This window comes from Staurois parvus, unplaced genomic scaffold (assembly GCF_062004578.1).
Source record: "Staurois parvus isolate SC_StPar_1 unplaced genomic scaffold, SC_StPar_1.0 ptg000104l, whole genome shotgun sequence".
NCBI lineage: Eukaryota > Metazoa > Chordata > Amphibia > Anura > Ranidae > Staurois > Staurois parvus.
The window spans coordinates 5,040,566-5,062,994 of record NW_028317900.1 but is presented as its reverse complement, the minus strand read 5'-3'; the positions used below and the strand labels follow the sequence as shown (position 1 = coordinate 5,062,994).

Genomic DNA, 22,429 nt, shown 5'->3' with positions numbered 1-22,429 from the left:
TCTCTGCTCTGAGCAGAAAGTGGGACTGTGAGTCACCGCTCACTGCTCGGCCCCCCCAGAGCTCACTGGAGCGCTGGGCTGTGAAGGGGGTGGGAACGGCTTGGCTTGCTCAGGCTCTCAGCGCTTTGCTGAGAGGCTTAACTAGGTGCTGCTCCAGATTCTGAGGTGGATCCCGACTGTGAAGTCGAAATCTTTCCTCGGTCTGGATCGGCTGAGTGAGGTCAGCCGACAGCGGACTTCAGTCAGCTGTCAGCTGAAAACAGGTCACAGGAGTGCAGAATGAACTGCACGTCTGTGATCCACATGAGAAGTACAGCAAAAAGAGCTTTTGGCGGTACTTCTCCTTTAAGCACAGATAATCCAATGTCACCCTTCAGAGCACTTTTGCAGGAAGGTTCTAGAACTTGATGGCATTCTCATTTGAGGCAGTGCCTTATGCACAATATATTTCCAGACCTCTGCAACTCGGCATCCTGTGTGTGTAGAACACACTGACTCCCATCCCATGCGCTTGTCTCCATCAGCCCTTTCCTCCCTGACTTGGTGGATTTCCGATTAAGCAGTTGAACAAATTTACACTTAGTGCTCTTAACTGAGATAAGTACCCAATATAGAGAGAAGTGCTTTGTTAATTTTCTATGGCTGAGGTTTACAACCAATTTAATTCTTATTACGTGCTACAAAACGGAGGATGTCAGTGGAAGCGGTTATATGGGGGTTCTAACAGTTCTGTTTGCCAGTGTCCAATCACCTGATGGTAGCAATGTATAACCCATATTTCTAAGATTATGCCTGCATCCAGGACTGTACTCCAACAAACAGATTTTACAGGTAAGTCAAAAATCATTTGCTTGCATTGGAGGCTGAAAGCATTGCAGTCGCGATCAGTGGATTGTAGGTGCACAGCTCTGGCACCTGCACACTATTTATTTCTCCAGCTGCAAGTCCATTCTGAGGTATGTTGAAATAGAAAGAAGAGTGAATAGGTACATACTAAAAGCACTTCATGCTAAAAAAAAGTAATAAATAGATAGAATTCTGTCTTAGGGCAAATTGATTTTATGTGGTCCTGCAAGGATCCAATACACACATTTTATGTAAAAACAAACATTTTTTTTATTAGACTACATTAAATAAAATCATTGCAGATATAACAACAGCCTCCTATGTGGCTTAACAATTGGTGCTCAATTTCCATTTAGAGCTCAAACTCCTTGGAATCCTGAACATATGGAAAGAAACATAATGTTATGTAGCCGTTTCACTAATCAGAAATTATCCACAGGAAGGAGCTTGTGTATCGTAACACGTTTCATGGACTTTAAAGTCACTTCGCCAGTGGAGAGGGAACAACAAATGATCTAAAATCCAAACAAAAATAAATGTATTATAATATACTGTATATGTACAGAACATATTGCCATCAGAAATATGATTAAACCTGGTATGATGTAAACTGGTCACCGATGCTCACTGTTGTCTAAGACTCACCCCTGCGGCTACACATATGCCTGTACCGTTGAACCCCCTGGGTGTGGACATAGGGGCTCATCAGGAAAAGCTAGGTGGGAAACATGGGCACATAAGGTACAGACCTTCAGTTACAGGGCTAGAGGAAGTATCGATGAACTACAAATGAGGTGATGTTACTGCACTTGTGCCCCATTGAGAACTACGAGTCCCTCTCGTGTGGTTTTCATACGGGCATTGCAGATCTTTTTATTCACAAAATCCAGTGAATGAATGACGCAGCTGTGTGGACAGAGCCATGTACAGCCACCCTGATTAAAAAAAGACATGATGGGACCTGGTGGGAGAAGATGGTGTGGGGGCTGTAGATGGTGATCATGTTTCATGATAAACCCTAAACATGGGTATAACAGGACACATGCTCAGACAGGTGGACTTCTTTTGAACTGTTCACGTGGACACCTTGTGGGGGCCGCTGGTACCAGAATTATTGTTACCAAGCCATTCTGATGTTTACTTCAATGTTTTAAAACTTTTAAGGGATCTGCCTATTTGTTGCCCTCACATGGAAACAGAATTGTGTGTTTTTAGTGATTAAATTGTGTTTAACTACAATATTTTGGATAAAACCTTTTCTGTGTACTAGGGTGCCTGGCTCTGCCGAAGCTCAACCTGCAGTTTCTCACCCTCCATGATTACCTTCTTCGCAACTTCAACCTTTTCCGCCTGGAGTCTACATATGAGATTCGTCAGGACATTGAGGATGTTGTGTGCCGCATGAAGCCATGGTAAGTGGCAGGCTTGAGTTTGCTTGGCTTCCCATGTGCACTCATTATTTTTCTCTGGAAGAATAGTTCCATAGTCAGTGCTGCAGTCAGTATGTTTAAACAGCTGATGATGAATAGCATTACAAGAGCCAAACACACATAAGACCTGCAGATCCTTTATAATATTGTTTACGTGGATACGTAAACACTCTTCAGAGAACAATCAGAAGAGTTGTGGCACATTGCCTGGTCAAACAGTCTAGTACAATATACAGCTAGTAATATGAGGAATTGAATTCTTGATTCTTGGCTTAAACTTGAATACGGGGGGCTCAGTGAATACATTATACTGAAACCATGTGTAAATCCAAGAACAAAAATTTAATATGTTGACTGCATTTGTTCCCTTTTTCTGGCGTTTGTAATTTTTTTTCCACCCGGCAATCTTGCCGGTAACACATTTTCTGTCCCGTGACAACACTCACTGTACTTTATCTATGGAGGGGCATTGTTGTTACACTAAGCTGCGTGCTCCTGATTTGGACTACACTACACCTCCTCTTGTCTCGCCTTGTCTCCATAAAATAGAACAGGTCCGATAGCACTCCTTGATATTCAGTAACGACAGAATGCACAGGAAATTAGATGCTCACTGAACATATTGCGGATGGGCAAGTATATTTATGCTCTTGTTCTACAAGATAAGACATGAGGAAATGTGCATGTATTGGATGGAATGTACTTTTTTTGGCCAGTGCATAAACTTTAATTTTGAGCCTTTTGATTATGCAATTCTTTGTAATAATTGTGTTGGCTTACAAGAAGCTAATTCTGACGGGCAGATGGGGATTGAGAAGTAATTTTGTATCTTTCTTCCATAGAAAGTTATACTGTAGCTTGAAACCCTTTATTCAACGTGAAACTGAAATATGAATTCTAAACCTTGGAAATCTGAAAAATACAGTATTGGGGTCATGGCTTAAAGTGGTTTAAAGGCTCAAGGTTTTTTACCTTCATGCATTATATACATGAAGGAAAAAATAATTTTGTGTGCAGCACTGCCCCCAGAGCAAAAAGCTTGCTATGGTGGGCACTCGTGAGGGATGGGGCGGGGGTGCGAGAAGAGGAGAATCAAGTCTACTCTGTGGGAAACCATTGCACAGAGCAGGTAAGTATGACACATTTTGATCCTTTTTTTAAAAAAATGAACCTTTAAAATCACTTTAACCCCCAACATTTCAGGAAACATTGTTTCGGTGCATTTATTGATGCCAGAAATCTACAAATATGCCCTAAAATATTGCCTTATACCATCATTATCTTTTACCTAACATCATTACCTTTTACTGGAAGGAAGAGACACTAGTAAACACCATGTTGCGCCAAACACACGGACTAACTTTGCAACTCGAGGCCAAATTGTTCAGCTGTTTCTCTTTGTTGGTTTGGGTTGCACTGCACCTACGAAACACCTGTTCTGTTGCAGTGAACATTCCTCATGGAGTAATTTAGTAAACTTAATGACAGATTAAGGAAGGAGGTAGAAGATTTCCAAAAGGAACAAAAAGCAGGGAAACAAAAAAAAGTTCCCAAGAGACCTTGCTGATTTTGAGAGTGGCCGGAGCTTTGATTTGGAAGGACGGAGAGTAGAAGTAGATCTAGGAGTAGATTTTGCAGACAAAGGGAAGATAGAGGTGGCCCTGGTTTAGCTAAAAATAAAAATCCGTCTCTTAGGGACACCCAGGGGAGTGGGGAACAGAGAGGAACAGGCAAAAATGGGAGGAGAAGGGCGAAAAAGATTACACAAGGGTGGAATCAGAATCAATCCAAGACGCCAACTTATATTTCCCAAGACCCCAAAAGGAATACTCGGAATCGGAAAAAGTAAACCTAAATGTCATCAACTTGACCGATTTCCCACTGAGGCCCCGTGTAAATTCTAATTTGATGTTTTTTGGTAAAAAAAACCAGACACTGCAAAGATCCACCAGCCTCTAGAGGACTTGAATGGCCTAAGTGAAGAAGAGATTATTAATCTCATTGGGATTGATTCGTTTTTGGCCTTCTCGACCCTCTGCCCCCCTCAGGCCTGGCAAATAATTCCACACTATTCCCTAACTTTGGCATGAATAGATATCTCCAACTGGTTCTTGAATCGGTCACGGTTGAGACATGTGCTATCGACTGGAAATCAATTGAAGCGGCTACCGACAATTTGACGTCGGGAGAACGGCTAGCCCTGAGGGAATTGGGAAAGTTATCTGGATGTATTTTCAAACCTAGTGACAAAGGGAACAATGTGGTCCTCTGGCAGGAAAAAGATTATGTACATGAAATCTACAGACAACTTCTTGATGTAGACTGCTGTGAAAAATGCAGCCACAATCCCTTCCTGAGGTCTAGATGATGAAATTAACTATCGCAGGGCTTGAAAAAGCTGCTCGCCAAATGCAAGGAGAAATTCTCTAGCGGCGAGCACAGAGGATGGAGTGGCTATGTTCCAAGCCTCATTGTGAAGCCGAGTTCCTGTTTCCGGCTTCTTCGCAACCGCCGCTGAGGGGACAGGTGCAGGACAGGTCCGCTCTCCTTCGCTGAGAGGTGACACCCTCTCCACCGCTGCGGGGGACTCAAGGAGTAAGTACTGTATTACATGTCATATCAGTATAATGCAGTACAGGGGAGCTGGAATATACATTACTCAGTAATGTATATCCCAGCTCCCCTGTACTCCATTATAGTGATATGACATGTAATACAGTATGTATATCCCAGCTCCCCTGTACTCCATTATAGTGATATGACATGTATACAGTAATGTATATCCCAGCTCCCCTGTACTCCATTATAGTGATATGACATATATACAGTAATGTATATCCCAGCTCCCCTGTACTCCATTATAGTGATATGACATGTATACAGTAATGATTACTGTATACATGTCATATCACTATAATAGCGTACAGGGGAGCTGGGATATACATTACTGTATACAGTTTTATATTTTGGACTCTTTATTCTAAAGAAAAATGTAGGTCTAGACTCTAAATTTTAAGACCTGAACTATCGAATGGATAAGGCATACGAGGTGGGATTGATCACTAAAAAAGAATATCAATATCTTTATGTGGATGAATATAATATCCCTACTTTTTACGTTACTCCTAAAGTACATAAAAATATCAACAAGCCACCAGGACGACCCATTATCTCCGTGATAGGAAGCCACTTAGAACGAACAGGCAAATATATTGACCAATTAATTAAACACCTTGTTAGGGAGTTCCCCTCTTTTGTCCTTGACTCTACAGATAACCTTTGTAGGCTTACTGAATTCTCAGTCCCAGAGGACTGTATATTGGCTGGTATAGACGTCAAATCTTTGTACTCCTCCATCCCTCATGCAATTGGGATACGTGTGGTTACCGAATGGCTTGATATACGCCAGCCATTGGCAGGTCCCCACAATAAATTTCTTGTTGAATTACTTGAATTGAAATTTACGAACAACTTCTTTATTTTTGGTAACTATTTCTGCCAAATAACAGGTGTTGTGATGGGAGCCGCATGTGCTCCGTCTTATGCATGTTTGCATTTGGGATGGTGGGAGAGGGAAGATGTCCATACCCATATGGCATTTGAGCAACATGTATTATTGTGGGTTTGGTACATTGATGATGTACTGGTGGTTTGGAGGGGGTCAATAGAAGAGCTGGTAAACTTCATTGCAGAACTTGATAGGAAAGATAAATGAGTTATTGGATTTATTGATTTGTAAGTCTAATTCAAAGTTGACTGCAAAACCTCTTGGAAGCCGACAGCTGGTAACGCCCTCCTCCATGCCACCAGCCACCATCCATGGCACCTACTTAGAGGTATCCCCAATAGGACAGTTCCTGAGGATTCATAGGAACTGCTCGGATCTCAGAGAATTTCAGGAAGAGGCTGTTAATTTTAAGTAAGAGATATAAGGCCAGAGGGTAGCCAAATTCAGTCATTTGGGATGGCAAACAAAAGGCATGGGGTCGAAGTAGGGAAGACATCTTGCATAAAAAAGATGCACACTCCAAATCTAAAATGGATCATAAGGTTAAAATGGGTATCGTTACCACTTACGGAACCCATTGGGATTGACTGCGATCAGTACTAGACAGACACTGGCACATACTCCTACTGGACGGTAGACTGAAGGAAATTCTAGGCCTTAGAACTAACTTGATTGATAAAAGAGCTGCAACTAATGGAGATATTTTCGTTCACAGTGAATACACCCCCACAAAAAAACTAAATGCAAACCTCCCTTTTAAGAGACCAGTTATGGGAATGTACCCATGTGGACATTGTAGTATCTGTAAATATGTTGTTAAAACTAAAATCTTTTGAGAATTTTAATAAAACACAGAAATACCAGATACATTATTTTGTCAACTGCTCTACTAGTTTTGTTGTCTATCAGATAATATGCCCACGTGGGAAAATCTATATAGGCAAGACGAGAAGGGAATTTAGGAAACGGATTGGTGAACATCTGACCAGTATTTCCACTGGCGATGATAAATTATCAGTGGTCATACAGTACATTTTAGAGATGAACATGGTGGATCCATCCTGGGATTTAAATGTCTAGTGATCTATAAATTAAAACTATCAGAGAGAAGAAGAGATAGATAAAATACTCCTCCAGAAGGAGGACATTTGGATCTTTCTGCTGGAGTCGATGACTCCTAAAGGGCTCAATAGTGGAATGTTTTTACAATTTATTTTATGAGCCAGTCAGGTACTGCTAGACACCTTTTATTGCACTTTGGAATTTACAGTGATGTGTTGGGCTGTTTTATATGGCCCGATTGTGTGCTTACTGGACCCTATGCTCTACAATACTGGGTGGTTCGTTAGTCTGTGGTCAGGTATCACCCAGAATACAGTTTTTATATATATATATATATATATATATATATATATATATATATATATATATATATATATATATATATATATATATATATATATATATATGCCTCTGTTCCCTATCTTCTCGTTCTCCAGTCAAATAGAATTAAAAAAAGTCAAATAGACTATTCCTAACTAAATTAGGAATAGTTTGTGGTTTTAGCGCATTCCTTTATTTAAGTTATAGCACTAAGAAATTTATTTGGTTTCTTTGAGGTGGAATTGCTGCTTTAAAGTATTAAGGGTGTGGCGCTTTTATTACACTTGTGAAATAGAATCGAGAGGTTTTATGGCCATTGGGGCCATTTGTTCAGAAATGATACAACTCTCTATATAGCTATTGGGTCAAGTTGGTGCAGATGGCGCAGGCAGTTTTCTTTTCCCTCCCTTTTTTATGGTATTGCTGTGTGGATTATTTATATGCTTCCCTTTCCTCCCCTCCCCGATCCATTTTTCTTTTCCCACCTTCCTTATATATGTGGATGACAGGTGTTAGATGAAAGGAGAGATATATCATCAGAGGTGCATACCTCTGATGATATATAATGACTGACAACCTGTCTAACCAATTGCTCTGAAGAAGTCCCAGAAGTAGGAGGGACGAAATGCGTCAGAGTGGTCAAATGCCCCCTTTCTCCATCCCCCGCACGCCACCTCCGCACCGCATGGTGTCTTCACAGGACTTTACCAGCACGGATATGGCGTCCCGTCCATGATGCACGGCCAGCAGTCACTATCGGACGACTAGCAGAGCCTCCACAGGACATGACCACTATAATTGGACTACAAGCCACAGGTTGATGCACAGGACCTTGGTGGTCCCATCATACAATGAGTATTGGCTACCCTGGTCATATCAGCTGTGCAGGCTTGCACAGGCTGGACCGGTTACACACATCGAGTTTGCTGTAGCAGGTACTCGCATTACATCTTTGACCTATTCTTGCTGGCTGTATGACCATCCATGTCCTCATGTCTACATGCTGATTGGACTCTATCTTGCAGGCTTACTTCTGCTGAGCACTGTGATCTGTTTTTGCCTGGTCATCAGCCTGTTTTCTCCATTGCAGGCTGTCTGTGGAAAATCTGATACAGTACACATTCATGGACTTTTAGTGGATACATTCTGTTGAACATCATCATCAACACACTTTTTTCTCTTTTCTCCTTTTGGATTGGCCATACCAGGTTTATATATTTTTCTAGTGCACCAGTGACCTGATTGTTTAGGCTGGACTTTAGAGGCTATAGCCTTTCATATTTGCTATTTCCTTTTTCAGCATTGGTTATATTGTCTGTGTATTTAGGCTGGCCCATTGACTGCAGTATACTATTATCCATAGGAACTATATATTGCTCTGTTATTCAGTGTGTTGGTGGATGGGATATTTAATCTTGCAGGGTCTGGGGGGTAGGGGGGCTATAGTGGGCTTCACTCTCTTCTTTCCCTTTCTGGGAGGGGGTGGTTGGGTTTTGTTGAGACATTCTGGGGAGGGGGAGAAAGTAGGTTGTTGTTTTGGTATGGTTGATTGGGGGGACTGTTGAGGGGTGGTTGTGGTGTTGGGGGAGATGGGTTGGGTCCATTTTGATACCATCGGTGTCTACTGTGGGAAGTCACCCCCATATTAGGGGTGGGTTTTTTTTTTTACGACTGGGAGTGACTACTAGGTCCCCGATGTAATGTTTTTACTCTGTATGTTTTTTCATGAATAAATGCATTTTTTGAGGTTAGCCTTTTAGGTGTGCAGCCAATTTTCTTTTTCTTTTGTTTTTTTAACATCCCTCATGGGACAGCAGCTGGAATGCTGGCATGTCCCTGTTCAGCCTTCTAAATAGTTAATGGCACATTCTCATTTACTCTCTGGCATGAATAGCTGTACAAATCCCCTCAGTTGCCCTGTCCAATGCAGAGTAACAACTCATGGAACATGAGCCACCAGTGATGTTTCATATTTCACGGCTATTTCAGGGTGCTGAGCTTGCTCGTCTTTTGATCTGTGGCACTTTCACAGCTCTGAGCAGCTATTCTAAGTTAAGAAGCAAGCTCTCCACTATATCAGAGCCATTATTACTGTAACCCTCTAGTGTTAAACTGTCACACACCTGAGTACTCTTACTCTAACTGTAATGCTGTCCAGGGAATTATTGCCATTTATTTTTCAATTGGGAAGAAAACTACATTACTGCAATATTAATCCTAAAACCTAAAATGTAATTTCTTTTGTTCATTGACTGACACAGCTTCTTCATATTCTTGACCCTCGGATTATACTGCCCCCTACAGGAGTAAGACAGTAGGCAGAAGAAAAAGAATCTGAGCACCGCCCATGGGCAGTCCTAGCTGGTAGTAAACCCCCTCTCTGCCATAGGCAGTTCAGTTTTTTGCCTAGTGAGGAGTAAGGACCTGGATCTTTAGGTTTTTTTTTTTTTTTTTTTTTCTTTTATCCTGGGATTTTTTCCTGCAGAGATCTTCAATTAACAGTCGGGCTGGGTGGCAAACTGAATAATCTAGATCCAGTGGTCACCCCAGTCTGGCCAGCGAGTGTGCACAGACCTTTAGCTAAGCACTGGGTTGGCTGCAATGTGCCCCATCCTAAACTGGGGCAGCCAGCGAGTTAAACTTCTCACAGGGACACATAGGACCAGGCACCTACAGTCTGTGTCAGTGTTACCTTGGCCGACAGGCCCCCCCCCCCTCTCCCCTCGGTGGAGAGGAGTTTCTGTCGTGCGAGCCTTACCCACACGCTGCCTGCCTGGATTGGTAAGTGGACCCCCCCCTCCCTCTCTGGACACGGTGCTGGCTGGAGCTGACAGCATGACTTCTTGGAGTGCCCCATAGTTCGGTCATAGTGTTTCCCTGGGTGGACAGCCTCCCCATTCTGGTGGAGAGGTGTTCTGTCAGGGGTAGGTACCCTCCTGCCTAGGGGTAAGTAGCGTGGTACACCCTCCTTTTCCTCCCATAAGCGACTGGAATGGTGCATGGATACCTTCTCTTTCCCCTCTGCTCCCCTGTGTGTGCTCGTATGTGAATGAGTACTCCCACAGGTAGGGACTGGATACCGGGCAGTTCTGATCAGCCTGCGGTGGTGTCCCTGGAGGAGCAGGCTTCTCCCCACCCCCGGCAGAGGAGGCCTGTCATCTTCCTTGGTATTCATGCAGTCTGGGGTATGCTGTTGGTGCTGCCTTCTGGTTTTGGCCTCAGGGTCTTTCTGCAAGTACACCCGCAATGTGATCAGGCTGGCGGCCACTTTAGGCCATGACTTGCAGCCTGCTAGGCAGGCTATGACACCTGCCATCTTAGTTGTGGGCATGTGCTTTTCAGCCTAGCACCTACCTGCTGTGGGCCTCGGCTGGATATTTGAATGTTTAGACAGCTGGAGACGTTGCTATTGCTCCCGCCCCTCGGCTGTGAGTGCTGTTTGGCACCAGGGGCCATGTTACTGTAGTCCTGGTCGGTGGCCATTTTGGCATGGTCCAACAGGTGGCCCCTTGTGTGTGAGCGGGTCCCATCAGCCTTCCCCCTTCACTATGAGGTGCACTCCGGTGGCTGTGGGCTTTCCCTGGCTCATGTAGGCCGCTGGTTCGTTGAGATACTAGCCCATAAGCCCTGCCATGGGTGGCACAGGCGCTCCTGGTTTCTGAGCCTGCTCAACTCGCATACTATCCCTCCTCGGCTTGTAGGCTTACCCCCTCCTGTTTTCAGGGTGGGGTGATTGCCTCTGCTGGTTCATGGACCATGACCCTCTTTGCTTATGATGACGGGTCCCCAACCTGTTTCTGCCAGGCTACTAGATGGTATTCCTTTCAGATTGATACTTGCCCCCCCCCCCCCTCCTTTCTGAAGGTGCTGTAGGGGGTGGTGCCGATTTTGCACTTTTGGGGCATAATACCACTGGTGCCAGAACTGGAGAAGTTCCTGGGCTGTTGCCTATTGGTTCCACAGAGGGCAGGAATCTGTCTGTCCGATCCAGATCTCTAGGCCCTGCATTGTGAAAGGCAGAGGTTCAAGTTGACCTTAATTCACTCTGTGGTGGCCTTCCTTCAGGGAGAATCCTGGCCTCTATGCACATCGAGAATGTTTATCTATGCATCCCTTCTTTGCCGGACGCCGGCACTTGCATTCCAGGACACTCATTGGTCAGTTGTGCCGCTGTGCTCCTTGAGTGCTGACTCTAGTACTACCGTACTGGTGATAGTCCATCACGGCAATTTCAGGCTATCTGGATGACCTCTGCCTGCGAACAGAGTCTTGCAGCATGGTCGGACACTGTGCTGCTCTCCCTGTGCCTTTTGCAGGTGTTTGGCTGGGTGTTGCACCTAAAGAAGTCTGCTCTGTCCCCGACCTGATGTCTGGGATATTTGGAAGTGATCCTAGACTCTGAGCGAGCCAAGGTAATCCACCCACCAGACAAGATTCAGGCACTCCAGACTGTGGTCTTTTTGCTGCTGTCCCTCTGGTGGTCTTCTCTGCATCTGTTGTTCTGGGTCTTGGGAGGCTATCAGATACAGATAACTCTGTAATTACACAAGAAGCTACAGCAACAAAGTTTTTCTCTTTTGGAATAAAGGCTTTGCATGAAGCAAAAAAAGCTGATCATTTAAGCACCCCTGTCAATGGTAAATGCTTTGTCTCAACACTCTCTTAACTGCTACATTTGTATGAGAGCTTGTTTTGTTGAAAAACAACAGACTTACAGGTAGGATCACCAATTAAAAAGAAGAGAAAACAAGCCTAAAAAAGAAAACGAATGCAGTCATTACATCTAAGAATTGGTAAGCTGTGCTAGAATACATATTTGCTTTTGGGTTTAATATTGCTTTAACATCTGCCTCCTGTAATCCTTTGAGGTGTTGCTGTCAGTAGATAGTATATAGCTGCTTTTTGTGCCTTTTTAGGTCTGTGTGCAACTAATCTCTTTGCTTTGTTGGCTTGAATTGGAAGTTTTTTTTACTACTATCAACAGCTAGATTCAATCCGATTACCAGAAATCCTGGAATTCTCTCCAGTTAGCTAGCGAACACAGGTTTAACTGAATCATTAGATATAGTATATTTGTGTTCTCTCTTCAACATTCCAGCCATCGGACGTGACAACCCGTCTGTGTTCAAGTTGGCTCAGAATTCCACCTCCATTTAAGAAAAGTTTATTTCGGGATTCTTTGCCAAGTTAATGGGACCAGAGCTGTGGCAGTTTTTCAGGTCCCTGTCTCTGAAGACCTACTCCTTGGGAGTGGCTAATAGGCTATTTTCTGTGCTAAGGATTTTTTCTTTTTTGCATTGGGCTGTGTATGTGATCACAATGTATTTGGCTGCGCTCTTATAAAGTGGATTAAGATCTCTCCTGCCAATAGAGGTCCTTTAATTGTACTTTATGAGCAATCTGTATGTATTTCTATGTGGATGAGGAGCCCTTACTTTTATTTAGTCAGGCTGACAGGGAATGGCCACTACCTGTGATTTTTTTTTTTTTTTCTAGTGGCTTTTCTAGTGGCTTTCCTACCACCTTCTCCTTTTGGATTTGATGATGCCGCTTTGTGAGGAGAGAGTGCAAGAGAGCACATACTTGAACAAATTTTCCTTTAATTTTCTCTCTGCTGCAGCTCCGGTGAAGATTTTTTTTTCCACATAGCACTTCAGACAGGCTGGTTTTAGGGACATAACAATTCATCAACACATCTCCCTGCTCTTAGCAACTCTCCTGCAGCAACAGTTGTCACTTTCCTTAGCCTAGTACAGTATTTCTCCTCATGCTTCCTAAGCTCAGCTGGTAACGAATATTCAAGGGGTGAGTTTGGTAGATCTTTTTCTTAAAGGTACTGCGATTTTCTGATTTTTTTTTTTTTTAATTTCTCCCAACAATAGAAGAAATGGTCACCTTGCATCTGCAGGTGACCCACTTAATCAGGACCAAATTTGCACCACATGGATGATCTTGGCACAGGAAAGAATTATACTTTATCTACAGAGATCCTTGTTGGATCCACCTGTGTGGGCAGTCATTTTTGACCCCTTCCTTTCTTGGATCTCCCTTCTTTTCCTGTTTTACAGCAGAAGTGTCTTCTTCTTTATACATTGTTTTCTCTCAGTTGGTCCACCCTGTACCTTAGGGATCTAAAAGTTAAATCCACTTTTCAGACCATTTTTCATATTACACCCATATTTAGAAAGAGTAACATGAAACCTGGTCAGCTTGCACAGCCCCCTACCTCCGATAGTCTACAAAGTAAGCATGGAAAAAGGTCTTGCTGTGCTTAATTTTTGTTTGAAGCCATCTTTGCAACTCTTTGCTGGAGGAATAATTAAAAACATAGGGTGTATGAGTACTAACCACAGCTACACAAAGCTAAGGATCCACAGTGCAGATCAGCACCTTCCTATTTTACAACAAGCCTTCCTTCACCTCCTTATGTTTGAGGATCCAAGCTTGTGGATAAGATGTCAGTGTTTGGAGATATTCCCACCACCTTTTCCATCAGAGGTGAAGGGACATATAATGACTTTCACAGAGGCTTTGGAAGTTTTCATAGCCAGGATATAGGTGCGTGTGGGAAGTAGTACCAAGCGTTTATAAAATAGTTTCTTTTTGATTCTTCCCTTGGATTCCTCTGATTGTGTCTTCATGTGTCTCAGCAACGTTGGATGGACCTCCTTTCAGAAATGCAAGGGTTGATGACTCACTGAGTTTTTTTGTTTATGGTTACAGTTCAAAGGTAGCATTCTGGACTTCAGGGACCTCAACACCTTTGTATGTCCTCAAAAATTTTGTGATAGTTTGATTTAGTTACAGCCTTTCTTCATCTAGGCGACTTGTGGCTTTCCTGGACATAAGGGATGCCTATGATTACTCATTCTTATCTTTCCAGGACATAAACAATTGCTTAGTCTTTCTGCTGACAATGACCACTATCAGTTCGTGCCTCTTTCCTTTGGCCCTTTTCGCAAAGACCCTCACACCAGTTCTGGTTTGTCTTCACTTCAGAGATGTTCCAGTCATCAAATACTTGGGCAATCTTTTGCTCTGAAACAGCCTTTCTGGCCTTGGATTCCAGTGTGTCAATCCTGCTGTGAATCTTGGAGGACTTTGGATGGATACTGAACATCGAGAAATCGTCTGATTCTTTTTTTTATTTCACACACAAAGTTTTTTTTTGGAAAGGATAAATCATACATTAGATATAAACAGTGGTCCTACAATAAAGTAAAAGGCGTGTAGGACCTTAACAGGTATGATCTAGTTAGATGTACAGAAACAAATATTAACAAAGATCAGGGTAAATAAACACTAGATAGAGGGACCGCCCAGGTCCCTGGTAAGGGAGCGCTGGTTTGTCTAGGCCTTGGGGCAATAAATCTGAGAGACTAAGCATGAGACTGTCTTGGGTACATCCCTTCCACGTGTAAGCTTGTCAAGCCAAGCTGCTGGGGAATTGCTCGTGTTTGTGTGCTTCTGAGAGATAACAGTGTAGCTAGCTGAAAAAGTAGGATACACAAATTATGTTGGTACACTGGGTGGAGGAGGGTGGTGTATAGTAAGGCCTGAGATTACAATTGGCATGTCGTCTCTGTGCAAAAAAAAAAATGTTGGGTGGGTTACAGGGAGGGGGGAAGGGGTCATCTCTTCTCTGATTCTGTCACACCGCATGAAGTACTCTTGGATACTCTTCAGCGTTATTGGTTTTAGGTAGAATTGACCCTTCAATCAGCATCCTAAATTTACTTGCATTTCAACTGTCATTTCACTGGGCATCCCTGTTTTGCTGATCCTCTCTTTTGACTGGTACATCCTCTGGTACAAGTTCAATCGGACAGTGCCGCAACTGAACAACTGTGGCCTGCATCAGTACCCAGAGTGTTGCAATGGCAACAGAGTTAGTGTCCATCCTGTGCTGGGTGGAGAGTCATGTTCTGGTGATAGTCAAAGTGCATATTCCGGGGGGTTAGAAAACTGGCAGGCAGTTTTTCTCAGCAGACCATTTGTGGACCTAGGGTAATGGTCTCTTTAATTGTAAGTGTTTCCAGGATATATTTCCAAAGTTGGGGGACACCAGATGTAGATCTTCCTGCAGTTGGAGGTAGGACAATACTTTTGGGATGTTGTTTTTTGAGGTGTATTTGTCAAAAGTTATTATAAAGCAGCTGTATGGACTGCAGATGCTAAGTAGCAGAGGTTCCAGTGTCTCATATTAATACCTTTCAGTTCATTGTATTGATGTCCTGCTTATGTGCCAGTTGGATTGTGTTTGAATTGTACAGTGAGGTCAGCATCTAATACAGTATATGCATTGTGGTAATGTTTGGTACTGCGCTATGAATGTGCATTGTGATGCTGTTAATTCTCACTGCAACCCCAAGGCAATTCCATGCATTGCATTTCTGAACAAGGGTTGGGTGAAGTTTGGGCTGTGCTGTGGTTTGTTGGCAGCTCTTTTAAAATGATTAAGCTACCTTAGAACACAATGCTAGACCTAATACAGTATATGTTAACTCACCACAAAAGTGTGATCCCATCCTGAGTCTTTACACTCTTAACGCCAGACGTATATAGTTCATTCCTTGGTAACAATACGTGAGACAAGCCCTAGACTTAAGGGTATCCTGAAAGTGTGTGGAATGTCTAAGTAGAGTTTTAAAACTAATGTAAAGTGTAAATCAGAGAAACATAAAATATATTCACACACATAATTTCCCCTTGTTTTAGCTCTTTAAAGACCCTGCTAGTACAGGAAAAAATACCTGTAACATGCCAGAAATGCATTCAGCTCCAAATTCCTGTTGGGGTCGGATGACCCTCAGCATTTTTGAGGACTGAGTGGTGTCAACCCTGCCCCAGTGTATTTTGCTAAACTACTAATCAGATGTGCAAATTATCATAAGTAATACATTGACAGAAGGACTGAGCTCATCAGTGTGCTTCTACTTCATCAGTTTCCAGTCAGACTGGGTGTGGGGAGATGACCTGTAGTGTATTGTTTAATTGCAATAAAGAAAAGTCAGGTCACCAACCTGACTGTGCTGCCTGGTAGTCTGTAAATTTCAGGACTGGATGGACAGAAATACTAATCTTTTGACAGGTAAAATGGCTCTCATAAATGTATTTATTTGCTTTTAGGTTCAGCTGTAAATTGTACAGCTTCGTACATCTGTGTGTACATTGCACATATATATATATATACAGTGTTAATCATGCACAATTTTTCACACAGGCAATCTGAATATGGTGGTGTTGTTTTTGGTGGCTGGGCACGCATGGCTCAACCTATAGTGGCTTTCTCGGTTGTGGAAGTTGCCAAGCCAAATATTGGTGAAAACTGGCCGACACGAGTAAGAGCTGACGTTACCATCAACCTGAATGTCAGAAACCAGATTAAAGACGAATGGGAAGGTATGAATGACTGGTGCACATGTATGTCTTATGATACATTCTTTGTTCCTTTAAAGCTAGAAGCATGAACTTTGACTTACTTTTTGTATGCTTTTGGGTAAAAATATACACTTAGAAGTCCAATTGAGATTTAAATAAATTACTTGATGTTGTTTGTTGAATGTTTCTGTTCTGCCTTCCTGTCCTTGCATGACAACAGAAAATCATACTGTACCAGGATAATACAAACAGGACTTGACTACTGGAAACTCCGTCTTCTTACATACATAGTATTGATGTAAAGGTCCTGTAAAGGAAAGATGATCAGAAATAAATGTTGCTAAAAGCTGAAACTAGATGGATCTTTAGACTGGGTTCAAGAGATCCTTCTGGCCTTAATGAAGGCTTCACTTTCATGCCATTTGTACGTGATTGAGCAGAATAAACGGTACATCGCAATAGGTGTCAGTTTTACATTAGTAGCCTGTTTTGCATCCAGTATGGTAACAAAATTAGTGGACAGAGTTTCACTTAAAAATTATTTTAAGTGATTTATAGCCCAAATTAGCAGTATTGTGCAAAATTAATTTGGTGTCCCTTTATATATGCTTGGAGAAGTTACTGTATTTTTCGCTCCATAAGACGCACCTGACCATAAGACGCACCTAGGTTTTAGAGGCAGAAAACAGGAAAAAAAATATTCTAAACCAAGGGACTGCAGACATAGTACAGGAGATGACCAGAGACTGCGGACATAGTACAGGAGATGACCAGAGACTGCGGACATAGTACAGGAGATGACCAGAGACTGCGGACATACTACAGGAGATGACCAGAGACTGCGGACACAGTACAGGAGATGATCGGAGACTGCGGACATAGTACAGGAGATGACCAAAGACTGCGGACAGTACAGGAGATGACCAGAGACTGCGGACACAGTACAGGAGATGATCAGAGTCTGCGGATATAGTACAGGAGATGACCAGAGACTGCAGACATAGTACAAGAGATGACCAGAGACTGCGGACAGTACAGGAGATGACTGCTGACCTTTGGGGAGGGGGGGAGCGGCTACCTGAATCTGGCAGGTACCCACTCTTACTTCTGCGAAGTTGTTCTTTGGTTAGTGTCCGCTCTGCAGTGGGACCTTACCTGTTCCTCTATCCAGCGCCGCGCTGTCTTCCCGGCTTCTGTAGTGTGGGCGCTCGGCTTGACAGCCGGGTGCCCAGTGCGCATGGGTGCCCAGTGCGCATGCGTGAGAAGCGCTGCGCTTTGTGATTGGTCTGGCGGCTTCTGGGACCTGTCATGTGTCCCAGGTTGCCACCTTACCATTCACAAAGCGCACCGCTTCTCACGCATGCGCACTGTGCACCCGGATGTCAAGCCGAGCGCCCACACTATGGAAGACAGCGCGGCTCTGGATAGAGTAACAGGTAAGGTCCCGCTGCAGAGCTGAGCGGCAAGTCCTGTATACTGACACGGCGGCGGTGGAAATACCGGACCGGCCGCTCCATATTCGCTCCATAAGACGCACTGACATTTTCCCCCCTTTTTTGGGGGGAAAAAGTGCGTCTTATGGAGCGAAAAATACGGTATTTAATTTAAAGTAAAAGTCTACCAGTATTGTGCATTATATTTAAATTTATTATATCCATGCAAAAAAGTCTCAGCCTTTATTACTACTTTAACCACTTCCCGACTGGCCGTTGTATATAAACGGCCGGACGGTGGCACTGCAGGGTCGGGTGGCCGTCTATAAACGGCCTCCCCGCACCCTGCTTGTGCGCGCTCCCTGGGAGCGCGCAGCACCGCGATCCGGTGCCCGCTGTGTCCTCTGGACACAGTGAAACACCGATCGTCGGACGGGACCTCTGTATGAGGTCCCGATCATGTGATCACTGATTGGCCAATCAGTGATCACATGCAAAGTAGTAAGCAAGATGTCACTTCTGACATCATTGCTTACTATGTGTGAAATCTGTGAATGATCACAGAAGTCACATGGTACAAGGCTAGTCACAAAAGCCTTGTACCATGTGACAAGCTGTGACCAATCACAGCTCACTCAGTTCTTCTCAATGAGTGCAAGAATGCACACAGAGAGAAAGAGAAATGATTGCTTTTACATCCTATATGGGTGTAAAAGCAATCAGTGTAAAAAAAAAAAAAAAAAAATCTTCATCACCCCTCACAAGTAGTACAGTGTCACCATGGTGACACTGTACTGCTAGGGTGACAGTATGTAAAAATAAAAAATAATATAAAAAAATAAAATAAAAATGTAAAAAAAAATGTTTAAAAATTATAATTTTTGCTTATAAACTAATTTGGATTTTTTTTTTTTACTAAAAAGATAACGGAATAAATTTTGGCTAAGATTTATGATGAAATATTATTTATTTGCAAAATTTAAAAAAAAAAAACACTTTTTTTCAAAATTTTCGGACATTTCATTTACATAGCAAAAAAAAATACAAATCCCAGTGGTGAATAAATACCACCAAAATAAAGCTTTATCTATCTCAAAAAAATGGTAAAAAATTCATTTGGGTACAGTGTTGCATGACCGCGCAATTGTCATTCAAAGTGTGATAGCGCTAAAAGCTGAAAATTGCCCTGGTCAGGAAGGGGGTAAAAGTGTCCGGTCTGGAAGTGGTTAATGTAATAGATTGATATGCCCCCCACCCTTCATATAGCTTCATGTCTGTTTTTACTTTCACTGTTTAACAGTATAATTTAACCCCTTATAGAAGTGATTATCTGCTGTATTTGTACTATAAAGGGCTCTTTTTTTTCCCCCTAACCCCATCATGTCAGGTGATACAAAAAGCATGATGCTGCTACTAAATGTCTTAGTGACAGCAAGCACAGGTTGTATCAAGCTACAGTAGATATAAAAAGTCTACACACCCCTGTTAAAATATCAGGTTTTTGCGATGTAAAAAAATGAGACAAAGATAAATCTTTTCAGAACCTTTTCCACTTTTTAATGTGACCTATAAAACTGTACAACTCAAAAGGTGGAAAAAGTTCTGAAAAGATTTATCTTTGTCTCATTTTTTTACATCACAAAAACCTGACATTTTAACAGGGGTGTGTAGACTTTTTTATATCAACTGTACCAATAACAAGGGAATCTGTCATGGATAATATTCTATTTCAGTCATGTCTGAAAATCAGCAAAACCGTGTATTGGTGTATTAGGTCTTTTTTTTTTATTTATTTTTTTTCTTTATAATAAAATTTGATCCGAGTCTCATGACATGTACCAGAATCAACCTGTAATAGTATGTGTGTGTATATAATATATTCTGTCTGTTATTCTCAGAGTGGATTAGATATTTTGTTCTTTAACCATATAGCTGGTTGTTTATTTTTATGACAACATATAGATATTTAAGAATAATTTGTCTTTTTTAAGCTTTATACATTAAATTATACACCAAACTTTTTTGAGGTTTTTATACAATTGATCAAAACCATAATTGGCCAACTAATCGATTATGAAAATAATCGTTAGTTGCAGCCCTAGTGAGCTAAAAGTGTAATGGCCCTGTAATCTATTTTTTATTAGGTAGTTTCTTGCTGTGTTTGTCTGCCTCCTTGTAACATTCTCTGAACCCCTCCATCTTCCCCCCTTCATTTCCTTTTATTTTAAATAAGCAGGGCATGTTTGTTTGGTTCATGTGCACTGCTCTATGCACATTACAAATCCTAAATTCCCATAGCCTGTAGTCCATATCGGGACTGTGAGAGGATGGCTACACTCCTACTTACCACAAAGCAATTAACAATGAACCTAGCCACCCTATAACAGGAAACTATCAAAAAAGCAAAACAAAGTTACTTTTTGAGTTAGGAATTCATACTTGAATACTGTAAATCATTTTTTAAACCAGTGTTTAGTGTCACTTTTAATCAAAACTTCTGATCCCTGTGCCTGTCCTGGATCAGTGGTTAATAATATTCAAGTATTAAAGTCATTAGGTTATCATGACAGCAGGCAGCTAGCATTTTCAGAAGAGGTGAAAAATGGCAGCCCCATTTTACTTGTAAAAAAAAGTAACAAAAATCAAACAATTGCCATCCCCCCTCCCTAGTTCCATCAACACGCATACCAGGTATGTGTGGTATCCCAAGGCAGAATCGCCCTACAAAACAGAGCAGTTTTAGAACACACATGAATGTTTTGGCACTAATCTACTCACAGATCTGATTGGTTGCTTTTGGGTTTTACATATCAATCTTTATGTTCATTATTCAATTGTGACCAAGTTACTCCTCTACCAAGTAGAGCATAATCATTTCAAAAGACCAGTGTTCGAGCTTTGTATGGGTCATATGAGCATATGTATGTCAGCCATTGTTTATGTGCAAGTATTCAAGTGATTACCATCAGCCAGGACAGTGGCAGCTTAGTCTGTATTGAACATCAGTTTGTCTCCTCCTTGAATGTTTTTTTAAATTGGCCTGATGATAGGTTTATGTGTCAGCTCCAAGAAATCCTGCAAAGGATCGCTCCTCTAAAAATAAGCAGGTTTTAGGTTATAAGAAGCAACATGTCAATGCTGTTGAAACAGCAAAATGTAATTTATATGCTGAAGGTCCTGGGAGTTGTGCACAGATTGCTGCCAGCTGGCACATAATGGAAAACATTTCCCTGTACTCCTCCAGCTGGAGGCATACACTAAAGGTGACCCCTGTTGGCACTGCAAGCATATTCGGCTTTTGACCATTACTGTGTAAACCATGCCAGCACTTGAACCGCATGTGTGCTCCACTCCATTCTAGATGTAAGGCAAGAGTACTCTCTAAAAATGCACTTGAGGATCCACAGCAATTATTTATTGGGAACTTATCTTGGATAGTTTTTCTTTTACCTCTATCTGCTGTTTCTGTGTAGCAAAGTAAAAGCTGGATTCTATTTAGATTATGCTATATTATTTAATTGGTGCATGGAAGTTATTTAGCCATAGGATAAAGAAAAGTAATATTAAGTGCCTGGTCATATGAGTTAATTTATGGGGAGTTTGCAGTGGAGCTTAACAGGGAAATGACTGTTAATTGTGAATCTGGTTTTAAAATGTGGAACTCCTAACAGTAAAGCTGGAAAAAAAGTTTCATTATTCTCTACATTAAATTTTCTGAATGCAGTTATGTTTCCAACTGCATTGTATGTTTGTTGCTCTTAAAGGACAAGTAGGGCCTAAGCTGTTTTGGCCCTACTTCTTCTAGGGATCACAAGAGTGCTCTTCGTTCTGTGCTCCTATGACCTGTATTCAACTAACAGCAGGCCAAAGCCAGATGTCAGCTGATGTCACTCAGCCAGTCCATACTCTGGAAAGATCCTGACTTTAATGTCGGGATCCACCCAGATGCCTAAGTGGTAGCTAACGCTCGCTGCAAGTGCAGGACGGGCAAAGCAGAGAGGCAGTGACTGACTATGTCCCTGGCTCTCGGCTTAATGAATATGGAGGACTGAGCATTTAACAGTCTTTGATTGCACAGTTCTCTGTTGTTTGTTTTATTTTTTTATCTCGAACGTCTTTTAAGGCAAGTGTCTGCAAGGATGTGTGCAGAAAAACATAAATGAAGGGTAATTGTTTATGATGCACAACTGCTTTATCTAAATGTCATTCAGTTTGGGTGTCAAGTTACTTCAAATGTTCCTCCACCACACATTGATGTCTGCTACTCCATAAACACAGGTGTGACAGGGTTGAAAATTGTTTTTGAAGCATACCTAAACTCAAATACAGAAATGTTACATATTGCAGCATTTCAGTCCTTCGATGTGGTGGCGGCAATGGTTTTCTTTTTTCAGGATAAAAGCATTTTTAGCAAATTATTTATACTGTCTGGTTGTCAACCTTCATTA

General features: G+C 42.1%; 2 protein-coding genes across 6 annotated transcripts in view; one reads left to right on the top strand and one right to left on the bottom strand.

The window, feature by feature from the left end:
* The window catches only part of LOC149467665 (uncharacterized), a 325,880-nt gene that overhangs the window by 26,695 nt on the left and 276,756 nt on the right, over positions 1-22,429 (bottom strand). Inside the window, exon 4 of one of the 5 annotated variants that reach the window (XM_089671284.1) lies at positions 1,094-1,361. The exons of the other annotated variants lie outside the window; for them this stretch is intronic. The gene's annotated coding sequence lies outside the window, so the exon portion shown is untranslated. Of the gene's footprint in view, positions 1-1,093; positions 1,362-22,429 lie in introns of those variants that run through there. 5 annotated transcript variants of the gene reach the window in all.
* The window catches only part of AQR (aquarius intron-binding spliceosomal factor), a 144,416-nt gene that overhangs the window by 50,107 nt on the left and 71,880 nt on the right, over positions 1-22,429 (top strand). The window contains exons 16-17 of the mRNA XM_089671280.1: positions 2,117-2,258; positions 16,391-16,569. Of these exons, the coding sequence (XP_089527406.1) occupies positions 2,117-2,258; positions 16,391-16,569 (321 nt within the window). The remainder of the gene's footprint in view (positions 1-2,116; positions 2,259-16,390; positions 16,570-22,429) is intronic.